Source organism: Neomonachus schauinslandi, chromosome 3 (genome assembly GCF_002201575.2).
Source record: "Neomonachus schauinslandi chromosome 3, ASM220157v2, whole genome shotgun sequence".
NCBI classification, from domain to species: Eukaryota; Metazoa; Chordata; class Mammalia; order Carnivora; family Phocidae; genus Neomonachus; species Neomonachus schauinslandi.
The window spans coordinates 138,302,281-138,320,100 of NC_058405.1; the positions used below are offsets into that span (position 1 = coordinate 138,302,281).

At 36.0% G+C, this 17,820-nt stretch overlaps 1 protein-coding gene across 1 annotated transcript in view; it reads left to right on the forward strand.

Annotated features, from left to right (window-relative positions):
- AGPS (alkylglycerone phosphate synthase) overlaps positions 1-17,820 on the forward strand; it is a 145,866-nt gene that overhangs the window by 47,013 nt on the left and 81,033 nt on the right. Inside the window, exons 4-7 of the mRNA XM_021702821.2 lie at positions 604-724; positions 820-894; positions 5,539-5,610; positions 7,137-7,216. Coding sequence (XP_021558496.1) covers positions 604-724; positions 820-894; positions 5,539-5,610; positions 7,137-7,216 — 348 coding nt within the window. The remainder of the gene's footprint in view (positions 1-603; positions 725-819; positions 895-5,538; positions 5,611-7,136; positions 7,217-17,820) is intronic.

A 17,820-nucleotide genomic window follows, 5' to 3' on the forward strand; every position in this document is an offset into this window, starting at 1 on the left:
TCACAAAAATTATGACATTTAACCTTTCTTCCTTAGTAGCTGTATAAATTTAGTGGTGATAATCTCATTTAACAGCTGAAGAAGCCAAGGCCCAGAGAAGTTGGGTGACTTCCCCAGTGTTGCCTAGCTTTAAAGATTTTTTTTTCCAGCTTACCTAGTAGTTGAAATTAAGTATCAAGTTATAATTATGTTATGAGTTTTAAAGCAGTTCTGTGAAAATGGACCTATTATTATGAGGTTTCTTGTTGATCATTTTAAAATAGTAATTGAAGTATAAGAAATGGTAAATTTTATCTACAGGTGAAAACGTAGATGATGAAAAAAGTTAAGTAGCTTTCCCCCAGTTTCCTTGATCTAAAATGAAAGATTTGAGACTTTGCCATCTTCTTTGTTCTTGATTTTAATCTTCAGAAACAATGAAAAAGTGGGCCATAGATGCAAAAGAGGAAACATACGGCTTTTATAACTTATGTTACAGAATGTGATTAACCAGACTATTTATAATTTGTTACTGTCACAGAGTTGGTTTCCATGTGTGTTACTTGGTATTTTCCCATGCTTTTGTCTCAATTTGGAGTCAAAGAAACCAATTTTATTTTCTAGCCATCCCTAAATCCTAGTGATACACCTCCTTCTATTGTAAATGAAGATTTTCTTCATGACCTTAAAGAAACTAGTATTTCGTATTCACAAGAAGCAGATGATCGAGTATTTAGAGCTCATGGTAAGCAGCTTTATATAAACAGTATTTGATTTTAATTTTAAAATTTCCTATAATTTAAGATGTTTTTGCATGTTCTTTTTTAAACTGCAAAACAGGTCATTGTCTTCATGAGATATTTTTGCTCAGGGAAGGAATGTTTCAGCGAATTCCTGATATAGTTTTATGGCCAAGTAAGTTCTTTTTTTTTTCTTTGTATCATTAATTTAGTATTGTAGAATCTTAAATAAATTTAGTATTGGAAATATGTACTTTTAAACATAGGAGTTGTACAAAGTACAGGTAGCTATATTTTTAAAGTTTACCAAAGGTCATATAATTCTTTCTTGATCTGATCATCCTGAACTGTTGGTTTTCATGATTGATTTTGCTGTTGATGATTAAATCTTCATTTTAAATGTTAAAAACATATTGGGAGGTCAGGTAAAAAAATGTATTTCTGGTTAGTTTGAAAGCTTCATGAAATTAGTATCGATCAATGATCTATTCACAGGTAGAGAAACTCTTTAACTACTGATTCCTGCAAATTTGTTGTAGTACTTTGTTGATATCAGCTTGTAGCCTAAAAAGCATTATGTCCAAATGATGAAACAAGTTGTTTAAGATACCCATTGTCTTTGATATAAATAATTAAATTCTGAAAAATTAATATTCATGATTTGGGCTTGAGGTAGAGGATAGATGAGCTTTGTGTTGTTATTTTGCTCTTGCTGATTAGGCAGTCAGTATATTTATATATATGATTTTTTTTTTTTAAAGATTTTATTTATTTATTCATGAGAGACAGAGAGAGAAGCAGAGGGAGAAGCAGGCTCCCAAGGAGCAGGGAGCCCGATGCGGGACTCAATCCCAGGATCCTGGGATCATGACCTAAGCCGAAGGCAGATGCTTAACCATCTGAGCCACCCAGGCGCCCTATTTATATATATGATTTTTATAGCTATCTCTTTTAGTAGAAAATTTAAAGCAGAATTGGTATATTGTACCTTACTGTCCATAATTACCATTTAAAATAAGTTGCAATGATCTGGTCCTTTTTCCTCTGCAGATTCTGTTAAAGAAGTAGATGGAGTATTTTATTTTTCAAAAATTGGCTCATCTGTTTTTAGATATGATCCTTTTACTTTACAGGGAGTATCTGAAGGAGAAAATCAGACTTTAATATAGAGGTAGGAGGGAGGTGACATACATAGGAGGAAAATCCAAGAGTATATGTAGCTGGGATTAAATTACTTTCCTGATACTTGTGGTGTATATTCTCCCAGTATTCTTTTAGTAGCTTTAGGCTACTTCTTCACCAGGATTTGGGGAAGATTCATTCCATTTTTTTACTGGGAAAAATGAAAGCAAAATCTATCAGTTTTCATTTCCCATAGGAAACCTTAATACACCATCTTTTGATATATCTTGAGTAGAACTTTCAAGCGTGCCTTCTAGGTATTTTCTTCATGTGTTTGACTATTAAAATACTGAGAAATTACCATAATGAAAATGTAGGTATTGCTTTAGGAAATACAAATATTTCTAAAAATCCAGGTTTAGGAAACATGCATAATTAGTCTGTTGTTGCACAGAAGTTTTCTTTGTTTTGTAAAATCCATCCCATTTGGCAGTTCCCTCAAAATTTTGTCCTTTTTTTTTTTTTCCATATCAGTTTTCAAATCAGGCCCTTATCAATGCATAGCTGGATTTTTGTTAATAGCCTATAAGGTTCTCTCTCGTGCTTCAAGTTTCTTATTCCTCCAAGCCTCCCATATACTCTTGAGAGGTTATTTTTTCTAAAATATTCCCTTTACCATCATGTTCCATACCTCAGGAATCTATATGAATAGTGTATAGGTGCCTGAATCAAGTTTATAATTTTATTCTGTTGAATCTTCCAGTATAATGACTTCTTGGAAATAGTTTTTTTTTTTCCCCCCAACAGGTTATCACATCTTTGAGGCCTTTATTTAACTTTAATGTAAATTTTCTGTTGGTGATAAAATTTAGGTTTTTTGTTTGCAGGAGGGCAAGTTTTGAGACAATATGGCAATTTAAGACAATGTGGTATTCCATAGAGTGGAGGTGGCTGTCTCATCTTGCAGTTTGAATACACACACACACACACACACACCCCATATATGTACATGTATATAGGAGATCTATCCTTGGGGATGTCTATAATTTGAATCTGAATTTTATATTTGCTTTAATAGGATGTCTAGGGCTTGTCTTAGCATAAGAATTTGTAATATATGTAATTTTTATGATTTGGAGTTGTCCTTAAACCAGGATTTGTCACCATTGTGACCCTTAACACAGTGTGAATCTCTCTGCTTTTCATTTAGTTTGGAAAAGTAGTTAGTCACTCATATATGTTGTCTGTGGTAAGTATGGTTATAAAAATAAAGTCTCCTTTAACAATTACATATTTTTAAATCATTTCATTCATTAAATTTAATATTTATGCATTATATTTAGTTGTCTAAATACCAAAACTTTAGTCCTGTGAAAATATGTGCTAGGTACTCTTCCAGGTATTGAGGATGAGCTGTGAACAAAACAAAAATCTGTTCTTTTTTTTTTTTTTTTTTTTAAAGATTTATTTATTCATTTGAGGGAGCGAGAATGAGAGAGAGTACATGAGAGGGGGGAGGGTCAGAGGGAGAAGCAGGCTCCTCGCTGAGCAGGGAGCCCGATGCGGGACTCGATCCCCGGACTCCAGGATCATGACCTGAGCCGAAGGCAGTTGCTTAACCAACTGAGCCACCCAGGCGCCCCAAAAATCTGTTCTTAGGTGCCATACAATTTAGTGAAGAAGGAAGCAGAAAAAAAGAGCAAATAAATATATAATGTATTGAGCGGTGATAAGTGCTGTAAAGAAAAGGCACAGTAAGAAAATAGAGAGCTGTATAGGTGAGCAGTGGAATGAGGGAGTGCTGTGTCAGATAACATGGTCAAAGAAAACTTCTGATTAGGTGACAATTGTAGAAGTAGTTTTGCCCTGTTAAAGGATTTTTGACAGTCATGTTTGGTTATTTTATTAATTATTAATCAACTAGTATTCCACTTAGTAAAAAATTTTACCACAGATAGTGGTTTTTATAAGCTTAATCGGAAAGCTTAAAATGGATTTTCATTAAAAATTGGAATGATACAAATGACATATTCCTAGTTTTAAACAAACCTGAGAAATGATAACTCTTACGGAACAATATTTTTACTGTCATAAATGGATATTCACTGGTATGTTTTACATCCTTAAATTTCCCTTTCATTCCCTTAGCAGGTAATACTGGGTTTGTTTTTTTTTTTTAAAGATTTTATTCATTTGAGAGAGAGAGAGCACATGAAAGGGGGAGGGTCAGAGGGAGAAGCAGACTCCCTGCCGAGCAGGGAGCCCGATGCGGGACTCGATCCCGGGACTCCAGGATCATGACCTGAGCCAAAGGCAGTTGCTTAACCAACTGAGCCACCCAGGTGCCCCGGTAATACTGGATTTTTGCATAGTTTCCTTGTCTCAAGTCTTTTTCTCTTCTTTGCCATTCCACATTATCAGGAGATTTATCTTTCTCAAATAGTTTCTTTGCCATATTGGTCCCTGGCTTAATGCTCTATTGCTACTCAGATTGAGGTTTAGCATCTTGTGTGTCTTGTATTTAAAATCTTCTATTGTCAGGTTTTTGTTATTCATATAGCTTTTACTCTGATAAAGAGTATTTAGTTGTATGCAGTAGGAAGGAATATCTGTCGTACATTATGTATAGCATTTTAAAATTTGTTTAAAAAACAGAATAAAGAATCATCAATGACTGCAAAAATTAGTGGGTGAAAGTATGATGAGAAACGTATTTATATAGAGTAACTCTCTCCCCATTATTAATTCTCTCTCCCCTTATTAATTATAGTATTCTTATAGTGGAAAAACCTAGCAGATACTTTATAACCAAATGATGAAAGTTAACATTACCAGAAATGAGACCTGTCTACATCATGTCCCTCCATATGTAACTCGTTAAGAAAGGCACAACATCACTTCTGTGGAATTCCTGCCTAAATGTGTAACCTGAATTTAATAATGAGGAGGCAGAAACCCAAATTGAGAGATACTCTATGAAATAACTGACCAGGGCTTTTCAAAAGTGTCAGCGCCATAAATAAAAATAAAAAATAGACCGAGGAGCTCTCTCAGATTAAAGAAGAGTAAGGAGGGGTGCCTGGGTGGCTCAGTCAGTTAAGCGTCTGCCTTCAGCTCAGGTCATGATCCCAGGGTCCTGGGATCCAGCCCCGCATTGGGCTCCCTGCTCAGTGGGGAGCCTGCTTCTCCCTCTCCCTCTGCCTGTCGCTCCCCCTGCTTGTGCTCTCTCTCTGTCTGTCAAATAAATAAAATCTTTAAAAAAAAAAAAGAAAAGAAGAGTAAGGAGACATGACAACTAAATACAGTGTGTGATTGGCTGATCCAAAAGAGGGGATATTAGTGGAACAATTGGCAAAATTTGAATAAGGTCTGTACATTAGTTAATGGTATTGTGTAATAGTAAATTGCTTGGTTTTGATAATTGTAAGTGTAAGATGTTAATATTTATGTCTGCTGGATGAAAGAAATTCTTTGTACCTTTTTTGCAATCTTTTGGTAAGTATTAAATCATTTCAAAATGAAAAGTTAAAAAGATAAATAATACACATTTTGTTTTAATATAGCTGTTTAATGTGTTAATGAGTGAATAAATGAAAAAGTTTAGACACTAAAGAACTTCATGGACCCTTATTTTGCAGGATTACCCAGGTTTATTCATATCCCTGTGATTAACTTATTTCCCCTTTTTTTTCAACAGCGTGTCATGATGATGTAGTTAAGATTGTGAATCTAGCGTGCAAATATAACCTTTGTATCATACCAATTGGTGGTAGGTATTGTGCCTTTTAAATTTTGATATGTATATGTGTTTTTTATTTTTTATTTTTATTTTTATTTAAATTATTTGTATTCTAAATATTTGTGCCATCCCATTGAAAGTAAACATTCTTGTAATTATGATATGGTTATTCTGAAAAATTCATTTATGCTGCTCATTTTTGAGTAGATCTATCTACCTGAACTGTTTGAAACATGTAGTTCATGGGTTCTTTCCCATATAGATCCTAGTTGACGCTGTGACTTAATGCTTAGATAAGAAAATGTTCCCACTTTAGTAATTACTTTATAACTTTTATCTTTATGGAGAGAATGTTATTTTTCAGAGGCTAAATATACCCAATATATACTTTTGAGAAGGAACACTATGCAGTGTGAAAGATCAACTAGGACAATGATGACCAGATCAGTAATACATTTCTCATGTTGAAAACTAACATTGCTTTGCATTTTAAGACAAATTTGATCTTTTGATCTTTTATCAACCACATTCTTTTAATAACCTACCCAAGCCAAAGGAAATTGCCTCCACTGATTCAATTAGCATTGATGGAACAGAAGTGGGACCCCAGACAAAGGAGCTCCAGATTCCTTCTTCAGCTGATACTTTCAGTTGAATTCATGAAAAAAAAAAAAAGGCACTACAGTGCCACTTTTAACGAAATATTTTTCTGATTTCAAACGACTACGACAAGCAAATAGTGTTTACTGATTACAGGCATGTTCTTAATTGACAGTTCATGGTCTCATCTTGTAAAAGTAAACTGAATATTTAGATCAGCACCTCTTGTAATTCTTACTTGTATCAAGAGTTTTCTATCCAAGACCAATGGAAATACCAATTAAGAATTTACTCTGATACATGGTAATAAGATGGTTAAGGACTAAACATGGTATTATTTTACGTTGGTATCAAGAAAACATTTTTCCTTTGATAACAAATGTTAATGGAAACAGGAGTACATTGTTTATATACTTGTATATATTGTTTATTCTATATTAAAATCACCTTTTCATCATTAACATATAAATTTGTTCAAATATTATATAATCTTGGCAATTTTAACTTGTTTATATTCTAATTTATTAAAGTCTTTTTGTATGACAATATATTATTTCAAATGATAAATGAATCTCATAATTAAGGTAAGGTGTCTTTAGTTGAATTGGGAAGGGTATTTTTTCTTTTAAGCAATATCTCCAGAGTAATCATTAGCTTAGAATTTTTCTAATCATGTTTTTGGAGTTTCACAAATTGCTAGGGGCGTCACTTGAGTGTGCCCAGGGGATGGAGCCATATCCCATTGCTTTCATCTCCATAATATTTCTTCATTTTGGCATGCAGCATAAAATAAAGGTGAGTTTGTTTTTAATGTGTTAGCATTTGCAGATTACATTTTGCAAAGTAGAAATAGGTATTACTGTTCTAGTGGGCCTGTTTGTATACTTTGTATTAGGGATTTGCCCTAGAAATGTAGCTAAAAAATAAAATATTAAAATTGTTTCCTATTTTGGCAGGAGGAACAAGTGTATCATATGGCCTAACGTGTCCTGCAGATGAGACAAGAACAATTATTTCTTTGGACACTTCACAAATGGTATATGATAATTTTAGACATACTTGAAGATAGTGTTTAAAAAAACTTTACGGCTCAGTCTTAGTTGTCATTAAAAAGGTATATTTTCCATTTTGTTTTAAATTTATTTTATCATTATATTTTACCATTATCTTCAGGTCTCAAAAGGCTGTTTACTCACACTCAGGTACATATCTTGGTAGTTTCTACCAAATCGGCCTGAGAAATTGATAATTTGAGAAGCGTGGGTTGGAATATTGATACAATAGATGACCTGATTTGTATTGTTAAAAGCAAAACAAATATTATTAATTAAGGTTGATTTGAAACACCAAGACTTGTCCCCCAAATTTTCAATGCTGTTAACATTTTTGCTTGTGGAAGAATGGAGAGCAAACTAATTTTAATCATAGGATTGTTTTGTGACCTTTGGCTCACTGTAGTCCAAGAGTTGGACATTCTACCATGTTAAAGCTTTGATTTGAGTATGAACTTAATCTTTATATAATCAATAATATTTGTAGTTGTATATTCCTTCATTACTATAAAAAGTTTAAGATTTATTTATTATTTATTAATTTGAAATTTTTTCAAACACCAAAGTAGAGAAAAGAGTATATCCATTTTCTAGATTAAGTAATTATTGATATTTTATCATATTGGCTTTATCTTTCTTTGTCTCTCGACTATTTTTTTTATTTTTAAATTTTTATTTAAATTTAATTAATTAACATATAATGTATTATGAATTTCAGAGGTAGAGGTCAGTGATTCACCAGTCTTATGTAATACCCAGTGCTCCTTACATCACATCCCCTCCTTAATGTCTATCACCCAATTACCCCATCCCCCTGACCCCCTCTCCTCCAGGAATCCTCAGTTTGTGTCATATGATTAAAGAGTCTCTTATGGTTTGTCTCCCTCTCTATTTTCTTTTTCCTCTCTTCCGCTATGAGCCTCTGTTTCATTTCTTAAATTCCACATATGAGTGAGATATTATGATAATTGTCTTTCTCTGATTGATTTATTTGGCTTAGCATAATACCCTCTAGTTCCATTCACGATGTTGCAAATGGCAAGATTTCATTTTTTTGATAGCTGAGTAGTATTCCATTGTATATATATTCGACATCTTCTTTATCCATTCATCTGTCAATGGACATCTGGGCTCTTTCCATAGTTTGGCTATTGTAGACATTGCTGCTATAAACGTTGGGGTGCATGTGCCCCTTTGGATCCCTACATTTGTACTTCTGGGGTAAATACCTAGTAGTGCAATTGCTGGGTCCTAGGGTAGCTCTATTTTCAGCTTTTCAAGGAACCTCTATACTGTTTTCCAGAGTCACTGCACCAGCTTGCATTCCCACCAACAGTGTAGGAGGGTTCCCCTTTCTCCTCATCCTCACCAACATAACTCTTGTTCCCTGACTTGTTAATTTTAGCCATTCTGACTGGTGTGAGGTGGTATCTCATTGTGGTTTTGATTTGTATTTCCTTGATGCTGAGCGATGTTGAGCATTCTTTAATGTTTCTGTTGGCCATTTGGATGTCTTCTTTGGAAAAATGTCTGTTCATGTGTTCTGCCCATTTCTTGATTGGATTATTTGTTTTTTGGATGTTGAGTTTGATAAGTTCATTATAGATTTTGGATACTAGCCCTTTATCTGATGAGACATTTGCAAATATCTTCTCCCATTCTGTCAGTTGTCTTTTGGTTTTGTCGACTGTTTCCTTTGCTGTGCAAAAGCTTTTTATCTTGATGAAGTCTCAGTAGTTCATTTTTGCCTTTGTTTCCCTTACTTTTGAGGACATGTCTAGCAAGAAGTTGCTGCAGCTGAGGTCACAGAGGTTGCTGCTTGTGTTCTCCTCTAGGATTTTTTTTTTTAAGATTTTATTTATTTATTTGACAGAGACACAGCGAGAGAGGAAACAGAAGCAGGGGGAATGGGAAAGGGAGAAGCAGGCTTCCCGCCGAGCAGGGTACCCGATGTGGGGCTCGATCCCAGAACTCTGGGATCATGACCTGAGCTGAAGGCAGACGCTTAATGACTGAGCCATCCAGGAGCCCCTCCTCTAGGATTTTGATGGATTCCTGTCTCACATTTAGGTCTCTCCTCCATTTTGAATCTATTTTTGTGTATGGTGTAAGGAAATTGTTCTGTTTCATTCTTCTGCATATGGCTTGTCCAGTTTTCCCAACACCATTTGTTGAAGAGACTGTCTTTTTTCCATTGGATATTCTTTCCTGCTTTGTCAAAGATTAGTTGACCATAGAGTTGAGGATTCATTTCTGGGTTCTCTATTCTGTTCCATTGATCTATGTGTTTTTGTGCCAGTACAATACTGTCTTGATGATTACAGCTTTGTCATAGAGCTTGAAGTCCGGCATTGTGATGCCACCAGCTTTGGTGTTCTTCAGCATTCCTTTGGCCACTCAGGGTCTTTCTGGTTCCATACAAATTTGGGGATTATTTGTTGCAGCTCTGTGAAAAAAGTTGATGGTATTTTGATAGGGATTACATTGAATGTATAGATTGCTCCATGTAGCATAGACATTTTAACAATATTTGTTCTTCCAATCCATGAGCATGGAACATTTTTCCATTTCTTTCTGTCTTCTTCAATTTCTTTCATGAGTGTTCTGTAGTTTTCTGAGTACAGATCCTTTGCCTCTTTGGTTAGATTTATTCCTTGGTATCTTACGGTTTTGGGTGCAATTGTAAATGGATTGACTCCTTAATATCTCTTCTTCTGTCTCATTGTTAGTGTATAGAAATGCAGCTGATTTCTTCTGTGCATTGATTTTATATCCTGCCATGTTGCTGAATTGCTGTATGAGTTTGATCAATTTTGGGGTGGAGTCTTTTGGGTTTTCCACATAGGGTATCATGTCATCTGTGAAGAGTGAGAGTTTGACTTCTTCTTTGCCAATTCGGATGCCTTTTACTTCTTTTTGTTGTCTGATTGCTGAAGCTAGGACTTCTAGTACTATGTTGAACAACAGTGTGATAGTGGACGTCCTTGCCAGTCAGGAAAGCTCTCAGTTTTTCCCCACTGAGAATGATATTCACTGTGGGCTTTTTGTGTATGGCTTTTATGATACTGAGGTATGTTCCCTCTATCCCTACACTGTGAAGAGTTTTAATCAAGAAAGCATGCTGTACTTTGTCAAATGCTTTTTCTGCATCTGTTGAGGAGAATATGGTTCTTGTTCTTTCTTTTATCAATGTTGTGTATCACACTGATTGATTTGCAGTTGTTGAACCAGTGTTGCATTCCAGGAATAAATCGCACTTGGTTGTGGTGAATAATCCTTTTAATGAGCTCTTGGATCCTACTGGCTAGCATCTTGGTGAGAATTTTTACATCCATGTTCATCAGGGATATTAGTCTGTAATTCTCCTTTTTGATGGGGTCTTTGTCTAGTTTTGGGATCAAGGTAATGCCGGCCTCATAGAACGAGTTTGGAAGTTTTCCTTTCATTTCTATTTTTTGAAACACTTCAGAAGAATACCTATTAATTCTTTAAATGTTTGGTAGAATTCCCCTGGGAAGCCATCTGGCCCTGGACTCTTGTTTGTTGGGAGATTTTTGATTACTGTTTCCATTTCCTTGCTGGTTATGGGTCTATTCAGGTTTTCTATTTCTTCCTGTTTCAGTTTTGGTAGTTTATACATCTCTAGGAATGTATCCATATCTTCCAGATTGCCTAATTTGTTGGCATACAGTTGCTCAGAATACGTTCTTATAATTGTTTGTATTTCTTCAGTGTTGGTTTTGATGTCTCCTCTTTCATTCATGATTTTATTTATTTGGGTCCTTCCTTTTTTCTTTTTGATAAGTCTGGACTGGGGTTTATCAATTTTATTAATTCTTTCAAAGAACCAGCTCCTAATTTCGTTGATCTGTTCTACTTTTCTTTGGGTTTCTGTTTTCATGATTTCTACTCTGATCTTTATTATTTCTCTTTTCCTGCTGGGTTTAGGCTTTATTTGCTGTTCTTTCTCCAGCTCTTTAGGTGTAGGGTTAGATTGTGTATTTGAGATCTTTCTTGTTACTTGAGAAAGGCTGGTACTGCTATAAGCTTCCCTCTTAGGACCACCTTTGCTGCATCCCAAAGGTTTTGAATAGTTATGTTTTCATTTTCTTTTATTTCCATGAATTTTTTTCTTTAATTTCCTGGTTGACCCACTCATTGTTTAGTAGGATGCTCTTTAGCCTCCATGTATTTGAGTTCTTTCTAAATTTCCTCTTGTGATTGAGTTCAGCTTTCAAAGCACTGTGGTCCTAAAATATGCAGGGAATGATCCCAATCTTTTGGTACCAGTTGAGACCTGATTTGTGACCCTGTATGTGATTTATTCTGGAGAATGTTCCATGTGCACTCAAGAAGAATGTATATTCTGTTGCTTTAGGATGGAATGTTCTGAATATATCTGTGAAGTCCATCTGGTCCAATGTGTCATTCAACGCCCTTGTTTCCTATTTGATCTTCTGCTTAGATGATCTGTCCATTGCAGTGAGTGCGATACTATTATTGTATTATTATTGGTGTGTTTCTTTAATTTTGTTATTAATTGGTTTATATAATTGGCTGCTCCCATGTTAGGGGCATAAATATTTGCAATTGTTAGATCTTCTTGTTGGATAAGCCCTTTAATTCTGATATAGTGTCCTTCCTCATCTCTTATTACAGTCTTTGATTTAAAATCTAATTTACCTGAGATAAGGATTGCCACCCCAGCTTTCTTTTGATGTCCATTAGCATGATAAATGGTTTTCCATCCCTCACTTTAAATGTAGAGGTGTTTTTGGGTCTAAAATGAGTCTCTTGCAGAAAGAGTCTCTTGCATATCTATGGATCTTGCTTTTTTATCCAATCTGAAACCCGTGTCTTTTGATTGGGGTGTTAAGCCAATTTACATTCAGGGTAACTATTGAAAGATACGGATTTTTATTTATTTATTTATTTATTTTTTATTAACACATAATGTATTATTTGTTTTGGGTACAGGTCTGTAATTCATCAGTCTAACACAATTCACAGCGCTCACCATAGCATATACCCTCCCCAGTGTCCATCACCCAGCCACCCCATCCCTCCCACCCCCCCTCCACTCCAGCAACCCTCGGTTTGTTTCCTGAGATTAAGAGTCTCCTATGGTTTGTCTCCCTCTCTGATTTCGTCTTGTTTCATTTTTCCCTCCCTTCCCCTATGATCCTCTGTCTTGTTTCTCAAATTCCTCATATCAGTGAGATCATATGATAATTGTGAAAGATACAAATTTAGTGCCACAGTATTACCTGTAAAGTCACTGTTCCTGTATATTGTTTCTGTTCCTTTCTGGTCTGTGTTCCTTTTAGGCTCTTTCTCCGCTTAAAGGATTCCTTTTAATATTTCTTGCAGGGCTGGTTTAGTGATCATAATTTTTAGTTTCTGTTTGTCCTGCAAGCTTTTTTTTTTTTTTTTAAAGATTTTATTTATTTGAGAGAAAGAGAGAGAGAGCAGGAGCAGGTGGAGGGGCAGAGGGAGAAAGAGGCTCCCCACTGAGCAGGGAGCCCAATGTAGGGCTCGATCCCAGGACCCTGGGATCATGACCTAAGCAGAAGGCAGATGCTTAACTGACTGAGCCACCCTGGCGCCCTTGTCCTGGAAGCTTTTTATCTCTCCTTCTATTTTAAATGATATCCTAGCTGGATAAAGTATTCTTGGCTGCATATTTTTCTCATTTAGCACCCTGAATATATCATGCCAGCCCTTCTGGCCTGCCAGGTCTCTGTGGATAGGTCTGCTGCCTGTCTAATGTTTCTACCCTTGTAGATTATGGGCCTCTTGTCCCAAGCTGCTTTCAGGATTTTCTCTTTATTTCTGAGATTCACAAGTTTCACTATATGTCAGGGTGTTGACCTATTTTTATTGATTTTGAGGGGGGTTGTCTGTGCCTCTTGGACTTGGATGCCTGTTTTCTTCCCTGGGTTAGGGAAGTTCTTCACTATAATTTGCTCCAATATACCTTCTGCCCCCACCCCCCCTTTCCTCTTCTGGGATCCCAATTATTCTAATATTGTTTTGCTTTATGGTATCACTTATCTCTCGAATTCTCCCGTCGTGATCCAGTAGTTGTTTATCTCTCTTTTTCTCAGCTTCTTTATTCTCCATCATTTTGTCTTCTATATCACTGATTTTCTCTTCTGCTTCATTTATCCTAGCAGTTAGAGCCTCCATTTTTAATTGTATCTTATTAATACCCCTTTTGATTTTGACTTGATTAGATTTTAGTTCTTTTATTTCTCCAGAAATGGATTCTTTAGTGTCTTCTATGCTTTTTTAAAGCCCCACTAGTATCTTTATAATCGTTATTCTGAACTCTGGTTCCAACATCTTATTTATATCCATACTGATAAGGTCCCTGGCAGTCAGTACTGCCTCCTGTTCTCTTTTTTGAGGTGAGTTTTTTCCATCTTGTCATTCCCCAGAGAAGAATAGATGAACAAGAGAACAAAATACTAAAATGGCAACAATGACCCCAGAGAAATATACACTAAACAAATTAGAAGAGAATTGAAGCCAGAAAAAAAAAAAAATAAAGAATATAATCAGACAGATGAACAGACCAGAGCAATACACTGGATCATGTGTATGTTTTGGTCTGTTTGTTAGAAGAGTAGATCCCAAAATTGTAAAGAAAGAAAAACTTGTACGAAAATAAAATTAAATACAATGATAGAATGTAAGTGTAAAAATGAAATTTAAAAGACAAATAAAAGACAAAAAAAAAAAAAGGAAAGAATATAAACATACAAGTGAACAGAACAGAGCAATACGCTATATCCTGAGTGTATTTTGGTCGGTTTGTTAGAGGAAACTACATCTCAAAATTGAAAGAAAAACATATATATACGGAAATAAAATTAAATACAATGAAAGGATAGAGTGTAACTGTTAAAATAAAAATTAAAAAGATTTAAAAGAAAGAGTTGATAAAACAAGAAATTGGTTGAAAAAGGAAAGAGAAAAAAATGAAAATTGAAAGACTGAAGAATCGTGGGGAAAAAATCATGAATTCTGTATACTATTTTCCCCTAGTGCTGGAATTTTGCAATTCTGTATGATTGGTAAACTTGGTCTTGGCTGGTTGTTCTTGTGGGTCTTCTGGGGGAGGGGCCTGTTGCATTGATTCTCAAGTGTCTTTGCCCCAGCAGAATTTCACCACTCTTGCCAGGAGGCCAGGCTAAGTAAGTGGCTCCAGATTGCTCTATGTGGCTTTTTTGTTCTCTGAAGGCTTTTCCTGCCACTTTAGAGGATGAGAATGAAAATGGCAGCCTCCCAGTCTCCTGCCCTGGAGCTGAAAGCTCGGGGCCCCATTCCTCAGCACACTCAGGGAAAAGCAGTCAATCACTCCTGTCTCCCTGGTCTCTGTCCTGTGATCGAACGTTTCTACCTCAGGCATGCAACTCCATTTCAAGTCTGCAAACCCTGTAGACTCCTGTGGTGTGCATCTGTGCCACTCCTCCTGGGGGAGGGAGGGAGGGCTTGCCGGTTCTGCTGCTCTCTGGGCCCCTGCTCCCAAGAGCAGTTGCCCAACTGTGCCACGGTTGGCGGCATATGGCAACCCCGAGCTGAGAGCCCACTCCTGGGCTTGCTGATTGCAGCTGGCTTCCCTTCTCTGATGCTGGGGATCACTGCCACACTTAGGCACCCCTGGTCTTCCTGTGATCCCATGGATCCTGAGACCACACTGTCCCACCTAGGATTCCACCCTGCTTCGCCACCTGAGCCCCTTTCAGGCCGGGACATCCCTCACTGGAGCAAACTTCTAAAAGTTGTGATTTAGTGCTCTGCCGCTCTTATCACTCTCCAGTGCCAGCTGACGGAGGCTCCCTCTCCCTCCCCCTGCAGTTTATCTTCCCACATATCACCTTGGATTCACTTCTCTGCACCTCCTACTTTGCAGAAAGTGGTCAGTTTTCTATTTGTAGAGTTGCAGCTATTCTTTTAGTTTTCCGGTTGAGTTCACAGGTGTTTAAGAATGATTTGATAGCTCTCTAGCTGAATTCCTGGGATGAGATGAAACTCCATCATGTTAGACGGTCTCCTCTCGACTATTTTAAAAGTAAATCCTGATATTATGCTACTTAAAACTAAATATTTCTTATGTATCTGATTTTAAAAGGACATTTTCTCACTATATTATTATTTCTCCTGGCAAACTTAAAAATTCTTTATATCATTTAATACTGAGTTCTCATTCAAATTTTATAGTGGTTTCAGAATTGTCTTTTATACTTCATTTGTTCATATGGGGATTCAGACAAGGCCCATGTTAGCTTTTCGTTGTTTCCCTATCTCATTTTATCTGAAACCCCCTTTTCTCCTTTTTTGAATGTTACTGACTTTTGGAGAATGTAGGTTATTTGCAGTATAAAATGTGTCATATTTTGAATTTCCGTGTCACTTCATCTTGCTGTCATTTAACTCTTCCTCTAGGCTTTGTATGTCCTCTAAACTCAAAGTTAGAAATAAAGTCTAATTAGATTCAGGCATAGCTTTTAAATTTTTTTTTAAGCAAGGATATCTTGTAGATGATGTGATGTGATGGGTGTTGTGTTTTTCTATCTCACGTCACATCACATCAGGAGGCACGTAATATCTGGGTGTCCACTTTAAGTGTTGCTAAAATTAATCAGGACGTTCAGGTGGTGACAGCCTCATTATTCTTCTGTAAGGCTCCCCATTAACCTTTGTCCTTATCCCAGAGTTTAAGAAAAGGCAGTTTTCTTAGGAGATCGCTTAAGAGTAGCCTATTCTGGAATAGGCTATGGATGTGTTTGAATTTCTATATATTTTACGGTGTACAAATTTACCACTAAATCTGTTACTGAATTTGTAAAATAGAGACAGTAATAATGCAGAAGGTAGTTGTGAAGATTAAATGAGATAATATAAAAGTCTTTAGACTGAGTAGATGCTTAAAATTCTGTGCCAGAATTTTAAATGCCAGGTTTTTCACCATTTATTTTGTAGAAAAACCTTGTACATTCACTGCCTTTAATGTTGAACTCTTTTAAATATTGTAGTGGATGGGTGGTGCTTAAAATTGTGATTTGCTTTGGAGTTGATAAGCTATGTCTATGCATGATTTTGCACAGAGTACTTCTGATACAGTATGTACAAAATATGATAGGTACGCCAGCTTTCTATTTTTGTATTTCTTAAATATGTACAATAATACTTAGACTAAGATATTGGTCTCAAAGTTTTTGTCTTATTGTTAACTTGTCTAGGGTAGGGTATACTGAATATAATAGGGTATCCTATATATTTTCTTTAGGTTTTTCTGTGAGTACCCGTAAAGGTATTTTTTTTTCTCTGCCTCCTTCAATTTTTTTTTCCTACCAAAAGTATGTTTGGGCCCCTGGTAGGTACAAGGTATATAATTAGCACAAGTATGTAGTCACTTCAAGAGCCAGCCTACTATGGGGTGCCTGGGTGGCTCAGTTGTTGAGCGTCTGCCTTCGGCTCGGTCATGATCTCAGGGTTCTGGGATTGAGCCCCGCATCGGGCTCCCTGCTCCGCGGGAGGCCTGCTTCTCCTCTCCCACTCCCCCTGCTTGTATTCCCTCTCTCTCTGTGTCTCTCTCTGTCAAATAAATAAAATCTTAAAAAAAAAAAAAAGCCAGCCTACTAGAGAAGATGTGTGTAAGTTATTATAAGGTACCAACAGATTACTGAATTCTGTCTTTTTACTTTAGTTTAGTACTTCCTTTTGTTTAGTGGCTGTAGGACCAAAAGACAGAATTACTGTTGTCTTATTGTGAGAGTTATATTGAAATTACTATTATTGTGAGAGTATAATTAAAATGAGAGTTTTAGATAACATAAAACAAAAAGTACATTCACATATATCATCTTATTTAATGTTTATCATAATCCTGTGAATTAAGCAGTGCAATTATTTGTATGTATTCAAATTTCGAATATAGGCAAGCAATTTTCGTATTGTCTATTGTATTCTTTCCTTTTTATTATTAGCTAGACTTATCTATATTAGTTATTGCCATGAAACCAAACATATCAAAGTGCAAAGAAAGCTTCCCTGGGATCCAAAAGAAGAGTGTATATGTTAACCTGATTGTTCAGCCAAATAGAAGGGGAAAGAAGTCTGTTTTTAATAGAAAATAATTCATGAAGATTCATATATAGAAAAATTAGGTCAACCAAGAATGTTAAAAACATTTTTTGGGAAGTCATACATTTGGTAAGTTGAGCCAGTTGATACTCAGTTCCTTCTTTTTAAACAGGAGGCAGGGGTGTGCTTTGGTTTCTGTCCAGGGCCTCTCGTCCTATTTTGGATTAAAAATAAAGCGGGAATGCCATTTAGTATATTCAGATGTCTTTCTTTGCAGGTGTCTTTTTCTAGTGTCACAATGGGCATCTTCTGATATTCTTAAGTTATATGTGATCGTTAACTATTAATAGTAGTGCAGAGAGTGTTTGCAGAATGCCAGGAACTTTGTATGCTAAGGGTTTTTTGTTTTGTTTTGTTTAAGATTTTATTTTTAAGTAATCTCTTCACCCAACGTGGGGCTCAAACCCACAACCCGAGATCAAGAGCTGCATGCTCT